This window comes from Silurus aristotelis (genome assembly GCF_946808225.1).
Source record: "Silurus aristotelis genome assembly, chromosome: 17".
NCBI lineage: Eukaryota > Metazoa > Chordata > Actinopteri > Siluriformes > Siluridae > Silurus > Silurus aristotelis.
Genome location: NC_139590.1, coordinates 3652583 through 3660448, shown reverse-complemented (window position 1 = coordinate 3660448; position 7866 = coordinate 3652583). Strand labels below are relative to the sequence as shown.

Genomic DNA, 7866 nt, shown 5'->3' with positions numbered 1-7866 from the left:
TGCAGATGTTTCACACACACAGCTGTACATCTTTCAGCAATATTATAAATAATATTTATTCATTCCCGCTTATCCGTAATTCAGGTCGCGGGGGCAGCAGTCTAAGCAGGCCCCTGCCTTTGACTGCTGCCCAATCCTCATAGCACCGTCCCTCACGGTCCCTCCTGCAGGTGGTGAGCCCACGGGAAGGCGGCCCCACGTCACTCCGACATCACGGACCTTGATATTTCCCTCGTAAGGGACCCCCGGAGCATAGAGGGTTAAGGGCCTTGCTCAAGGGCCCAAGAGTGGCAGCCTGGCGATACCGGGGCTCGAACCCCAGACCTTCCGATCGGCAACCCAGCGCCTTAACCGCTGGAGCCACCACTCCCCCCAAATATTTATATATAAAATGTATATAATAAATTTGTGCTAAAAATCAGCTTAGGTATAATACAGTACATTATCAAATATATAACATTTACTGATTGCAAACTAGTGCATCTTATAGTCCAGAAAATAGACCGGCTAATATGTAGCTTTTATGTTATCTAGTTCAGCTTTCTGGATCATCAGCAGTCTCAAGTGAGGAACCTGAGAACCTTTGAGCAGAGGTTCAGTAAACCTGATTAACCTTCTCTTTTTTTGGAAGACAGCGACTGCACAATATGTCCTATCCCTACTGCTGAATTCAAATCCCTGTAACAGTGCGCTTTCTGTCTTGTGCTGCCCCCTGCTGGTACACATGAAACAGTGCAGCAATACCGTTCATGGGAAAAAAAAAAAAAAAAAAAGATAGCTGTAAATGTAACCGCTCTTGACGATGCCCAGCTGCGCGTTGTGCTTTCAGTCTGCTATGTCGCTGCTATCACTGATCGATCAGCATGTCATAAAATACAACTTCCGGGTCTGGATTGGACTTCCTTTCAGCAGTTCGCTCCGCAGAAGATCTGCGAGAATGGGTGTCTGATCAGCTCCTCTGCGGTTGGACGGTGTTTGGCTTCGACGAAGACGCGCCGGATGAAGTCTCTGGTCTGCTCGGAGATGTGCGACGGCAGCACGGGGTTCGTGGGCTGGGTGGCGATTTTAAAGATGGCCGCCATGGCTTCGTATTCCGCCCAGGGGGGCTTTTCCGTCAACATCTCCACCACGGTGCAGCCGAGACTCCTTAACATGGAAAACATAAAGATTAGATGCATTTGTAAAACATTTCTCCAAATCGATGTTTGCAGAGATCTATTTTGTGTCAGGACCAAAAATTTATGACAAACTCCATAGCGACGAGCTTGAACTAGGGATGCACCGAAATGAAAATTCTTGGCCGAAACTGAAAAACGAAAAAGAGGAAAGCAAGGCCGAAAACCGAAAAACCGAAAGAAATTATGCCAATTATTATTACCATTGCATTAATGGCTATGACTGTGTACTAACCTAACTAAAATCAAGGCATTTCAATTGCATAAATTAATATTAAAGTTTCAAAGAATAAATCAATTACAAATTATGAAAATATTTATTTATAGCACATTGCAACAATGCACAGGATAAAATGTATTACAATTCTAACTTAAATGTTTAACTTAAATGCACTCATGTGTACATTAAATAATAATGTACAGGCCCTCGGGCCTGCTGAAAGGTTGTAAAATTAAATATGTTCTTTCATAAAAAACAAAGTGCATTCAGAAAAAGTGCAACTGCATAAAGATACAGTACAACAATATCACTAGAAAACTTCCTGCCTTTTCAAAAACGTCCACCACAGACGGAGTGCGCATGCTCGGAGGGGTTTTGCTTTTCTGTGCCGCGTTTCTCGCATATATAGCATGGCGATCGGATGTTTGGATTTCAGGTGATAAATTAAACCCGACGTGGAGAAAGTCTTTGCAGACGAAATTTCTGCATTACATGTTTTGCAAATCGCTATCCGTGGGTCTTTCTCAGATACACTGAAACACGTCCACACCGCAGACATGTTGTTTCAGACATGCACGTGCAGGCCGCGGTTTCTGTTTGCGTCATCACAACAAACTGATTCGGCCGTGTTTTTTTGGTGATCAAAGTCTTTCGGTGGCCGAATATTCGGTGCATCCCTAGCTTGAACCAAGCAGAACAATGCAGTACACAAACGTTCCTACTCTGATAGCGCACCATGATACCACCTTGAAATAAGCAAGCAGACTTTAATAATGTCAGGCCAATGGTTTCTTTATCCATTACACAAATAGTAGAGGTCGACCGATTCACTGATGGCCAAAAATACATACTGATAGTTTTTCCGGGTTGCACAGTACGAGAGCAGCCTCTAGAGGTGAATCACTAACACCATGTGCTGTTTCATTCATTTTGTCTGTAACAGTTTTTATTTATTTGGAGTGTTTCTTTTTGTTTCAGTTTGAATGCATGTCTTTTATTATCCACCAATATTTATTAATATAATTTATATAATTTATATTTTTTTAATTTAGTGGAAAAAATTAATTGCTCACAAAATCTCCACAAAATCTAGTGGAACTTCTTCCCCTAGATTTTGTGAAGATTTTGTGAGGGATTAATTCAGCCCCAAGGGTGTTGATAAAGTCAGGTTCTGATGTAGGTGAGGAGGCCTGGGGTGCAGTCAGCGTTCACATTCATCCCAAAAGTGTTTAATAAGGTTTATATGGATCTCCAAAGCTGGTTGAAATGACTGATTTCCTTATTTCAACCCATGAAAAGCAGATCTTCATGGATCTGGTTTTGTGCACAGGGGGCATTATAATGGTGGAAGAGGTTTGGGTCTCCTAGTTCAAGTGAAAGGAAAATTTCATGCGTCCAAACTCATTTTATGCAATTGTGTGTCAAAGTTCAGTACTATTTGACAAAGAATATTAGGTTTGTGTATTTTTTATCCAGTATCCATAAAGAAATCGTTTGATAGATTGTTTATCGGCAAATACGATCCAACCTAGCAATCGATATCAGTTAGTCCACTATAATTCGACCTTTAATATAGTGTATATTATGCCGTTGCGACTACAGTAAAGCAGTACACTGGCACAAACATTCATCAAGCTGTCAAATGGAGACTTATTCCAGGGCAGAGGCTGTGCAGGAATGTTTTGGTGGAAACTTTCCCCTGGCAGAGCTGTTGACAATTAAACAGTGTTTTTCCTGGCGGCAGCACTGAACGCTGATAGTGCAGTGTTTCTTTTGGATGTATGTGTGTGTGTGTGTGTGTATGAGAAAAAGAGACTCTTCGAGATTCATAAAAATGACTCGAAGGCCTCCGAGGGCTCAGAACATTCCGGGTTGCTGCTCTGATCCGACTGGCGAGCTCCTCAACCAATCACAGCCCTCTCCTGATTATCCCGCGTCCAATCGAACAACACTAGGAAATCCCTCGACATCGGGCAAACTCCTCCTTTTTAAGTGATGTGTGTGGAAAACTTCTGCGTTTAATACTTGGCAGTAAAAATAGATCTGTGCCCAGAATTTCCCTTTTATTCGTCTTGCTAAATATCTTATTTTTAACTCCTTAAACATTCCTGTCTGTAAACTTCAGATCTCAGGCCATGACCAGTTTGTTCATCTGCGTAACTGCTTTACAAACACTATGCGTCAGCCTCAGCGTGATCCCAATTTCTCTTGTGGCGAGACCTACGATATTCTTGTAGGTATCGGGTATGGTTTATTCGGTCCTTATTGGTCAAGTATTTTCAGACTTTCTGCTGGCGATGAAAGACCTTTCCTACTGATAGACAAAAATACAGTTGACCGTTGGACAAATCGAAAATTCGTCTAAAATATGCTGCCTGGAATATTTTTCCATTCTTATCCAGAGCGACTTACATTTATCTCATCCATACAACTGAGCAGTTGAGGGTTAAGGGCCTTCCTCAAGAATGGCAGCTGGGCATGGCTGGGATTTAAACTCATCCCAGAACATGTTCCCAGAAGAGTGGAGGTTACAGGAAATAGGGAATAAAATAAAGGAATGGGATATTTATAAATAAAAAAAATAAAAAACATAAAAAACACATGCAGGGTGCATTTACAGTATTCTCACAAATGTGAGTGCACCCCCTCACATTTCAGCAACCCATTTTAGTATCTTCTCAAGGGACAATACCATAGAAATGAAATGAAAAAATGATTTTCTGTCCTCTGAAAATAACATACTGAGATACTGTATGCCTATAGAGTGCATTCAGATGCACTAGAAATGTATTTGAGGAAGAAAAATCTAGAATGAATTATTTTAGCATTTGAAATGATTCAGTAACAGTCTGTAATGTTTCTGGGTCACATTTAAATACCAGAAGTAGTTATTGGTCTAAAGCTGTAAATTATTATTATTATTAGTCTAAAGGAATAAATTATTATTATTGATATAAAGGTGTAAATTATTAATATCAGTCTAAAGCTTGTCCCATATGCTATCATCACATCATGTCCGTGAGAGGTGTGTGGCTTTACCACACGTCAGCTTTGCGTCCGTATCCGTCTCCGCTGATCACCTCCGGACTCATCCAATACGGAGTCCCGGTGACCGAGCGCATGCCCGTGCCTGACATGCAGATGGTCTGCAGGCGCTTGCTGGCTCCGAAGTCTCCGAGTTTTACGTTCCCTGCAGAATCCCGCAGGATGTTGGCACCTAAATATGATCCACAACAGTATATTAGTTACAGGATGTTTATCCAATTACAATAAATACATCATATAATCAATAATCAGCCCATATAAAAAAAACGGTGTAAATCCTCACACCTATTTCCATAGCTGAAGCCGATGCGATTATTTTTTGGTTCAGACAGACAAATAAAACCAGACATTATCTTCCTGTTGTGTCTCCAGGAAGATGCAGCTCTACCTCTGCCATGTCAATCTGTATTCTATTTGACGAATCACATCGGCCTCAGCGAAGGAGACGCACATGTCTATTATATTAGACACCTTCTCTATTACAATCCAGTATTCAGGCACCCTGTGGTACAAATCTGCAAACGCCATTACACATAGTTTTGTGTTTCATATATAAATTAATTAAGCAGCATTACATCACATCGCTGGCAATTGGAATATTTATAAAAAATACATTTGTGGCTACCTTTAATGTCCCTGTGGACGATCATGTTGCTGTGCAGGTAGGACATGCCCTCGAGGATCTGCCTGGTGTACTTCCGAGTCACGTTCTCCGTTAGAGCCCCGTAGGCCTTCAGCTGGTCTTTCACCGAGCCCTGGAAAATGGAAAAAGCATTATTAGTATCGAGACTAGCGTCTGTCGGAATAACGTAAATCTTACACAACTCTCTGGAATACAGTAATGTATAAAGTGGCAGAACCTACCCCGGGCATGTACTCCATGAAGATGGTCAGGGTCTTCTCACTGAGGTCCCGCAGGCAGCCGTAGTACTGCACGATGCGCTCGTGGTGCAGGTTTTTCAGCAGTTGGATCTCACACTCCAGAGTGCTGACCTCCTGAGGGGGTGAAGGGGTGTGTTTTGGGGGAAAAAAAATCTATCTCAGAAAGCTTCCTCAAGGTGTCCTGATATATATGTGTGTGTGTGTGTGTGTGTCTTTTCAGGTAAGGAGAGTGTAAGCTCAAAGCACAAGGCTTTGTGTAGACAGAGAATGAAAATCATACAAAAGCAAGTGTATGCCAATGCACTCCTTATATAAATTTGTGTGTGTGTGTGTGTGTGTGTGTGTGTGTGTGTGTGTGTGTGTGTGTGTGTGTGTGTGTGTGTGTGTTAGAGCCGGCTTTTAGATAAACGTTGGAACACATCGACCTTCACGACTACTAACCCCTCCTCTCAAACATGCACTCTTACACACACACACACACACACACACACACACACACACACACACACACACACACACACACAGATACAGGAAGTGACAGTGTGTGTTTTTGCAGTGGCAGACAGGAAAACATTTAAGAATGCGGGGGGAAAAGTGAGTGGGAGCCTGGCATGTAGAGAGAAACCTAGACAGAACAAAAGAATGAAAAAGAAACACACACACACACACACACACACACACACACTCACACACACACTCGCATACACACGCAAATTTTTTGATCTCATTCAACACTTATTAGTTGTTCAAGAGTGTGAGTTTGTTCAAAGTTTCTGTGTGTGTGTGTGTGTGTGTGTGTGTGTAAAGCGCACTTTAATTCCTCTCGGATCCCCTCATGGATCATAAAATGGCAGAACAGTGGCCTCACTGGGGGGGGCAAAAAACAATGCAGTCTGGACTTAAGACTAGCACAAACTGTGCGTGTATGTGTGTGTGTGTGTGTGTACCTTGCTGGTCTCTGGGCTTGCTGGGTCAAACTGGACCTGTTTAGCTGCTAGTTCCCGTCCGGTGTCCACGTCGTAGCAGAGATAAACATGGCCAAATGCACCTTGACCCAGGAGTTTCCCTCTCCTCCAGGTCAGCGGAGCTGTGGGTGCTGAAACATCACGCACACACACACATGCATGCACGCACGCACGCACACACAGGCACGCACATACACACACACACACACACACGCTATTCATACAATTTCTTAATTGTAACTCTACGCTGAACTATTAACATGATATTATTCATTTTTATATAAACATCACACACACACACACACACACACACACACACACACACACACACACACACACACACACACACACACACACTCAATCCAATATTCCATTACAATCACGCGTGTGCGCATTGTAACCATAGCGACGATAGCTACCTCCATTTAATCAAATAGCCTATCGCGTCGAAGCGTACGGGCAACTCCTTACACTTGTGAGGAAGTTGGCGATCTTTGGGGCGGAGCCGAGAGTGCGCATCCACCAGCTGCCAGCTTCCGAGACTCTCCTCGCTGCCGTTGAGCGAGCGGCGTGACGGCACCAGTGTGAACAGGTTCCCCTGGGGACGCCGTATCCGTGGAAACGTGCGCCGACCTGACGTGAGACGAACAAGAAACCATGTTGAAACAAAAAAAAATCCCACATATCACATGGTCCTTTTTTTATTGTGTGTGTGTGTTTTGTTTTTTTTATACACAACTCACCCTCACTGAGGTCTTTGTGATGCGGAGAGACCGGGTACCTACGTGGGTACGTCCCTCCTTTAGCTATAATCTTGTCATACAAGTGATTCTCCCTGTCTGAGACGTTGCAAACAAAGGTTACGTCGGATTGCGTTCGCTAATTTAAAACGCTCAAACAAAAATACTCTTCAGGCGCATAATAAAGTGAGACTTTGAGATTGATTGATTTTTGTATAATGAAAGATACAATATAAAGATCCTCTTGTTCTTCATCAGATTTCCAAACACCGCGTTTGCCAACAAAATTTCCTCCAAAAGCAAAAGAAAATTGTATGCAAACCGATTCTCTATCAGATTCGCATCCGAGTCTTAGGTTATCTTTATTACCTGAAAAGAACTGTATGGATAACGAAAGGGGCGGAGCTAATTCGGAGGCTTACAAGAATCTGATACGTTAAAATAAACTTCCTTTTAAAGGAAGCCGTGGCATTTTTCTTCAGACAAACCTGCACAATCCTGTCTGTTATCAGGGTAACTTCTGGCTCTGTGCATGCGAGACTTCCGAAGTGAAGGGCTATTGGAGGAAGGGGGAAAAAAAAGATAAATAACAACAACAACAACAAGTTTTATCAATTATAACAGCATTTCCATTTCACGTTTTCTGTTTAGAATCAATTAAATGCGACACGATGGAAGCCCAGGTGGTGTGTATAATATTTTAGAGGGGACTCGAACCTTTCTGAGTTGCTGTCGAGAGACTGGCAGCTTCCGGATATGGAGTTTTCCGCACTGCTCCAAGGATCCATTACCTATCATAATAATAATAATAATAATAATAATAACTGGGGAACTGAAAT

General features: G+C 42.5%; 1 protein-coding gene across 1 annotated transcript in view; it reads right to left on the bottom strand.

Annotated features, from left to right (window-relative positions):
- Positions 1 to 381: 381 nt before the first annotated feature.
- Positions 382 to 7866, bottom strand: part of map3k3 (mitogen-activated protein kinase kinase kinase 3) — a 34775-nt gene continuing 27290 nt past the window's right edge. The window contains exons 9-17 of the mRNA XM_083566932.1: positions 7745 to 7818; positions 7516 to 7583; positions 7031 to 7126; positions 6759 to 6920; positions 6270 to 6418; positions 5305 to 5436; positions 5066 to 5195; positions 4435 to 4612; positions 382 to 1146 (exon numbers count right to left, since the gene is read on the bottom strand). Coding sequence (XP_083423058.1) covers positions 906 to 1146; positions 4435 to 4612; positions 5066 to 5195; positions 5305 to 5436; positions 6270 to 6418; positions 6759 to 6920; positions 7031 to 7126; positions 7516 to 7583; positions 7745 to 7818 — 1230 coding nt within the window. The 3' untranslated portion in view covers positions 382 to 905. The remainder of the gene's footprint in view (positions 1147 to 4434; positions 4613 to 5065; positions 5196 to 5304; positions 5437 to 6269; positions 6419 to 6758; positions 6921 to 7030; positions 7127 to 7515; positions 7584 to 7744; positions 7819 to 7866) is intronic.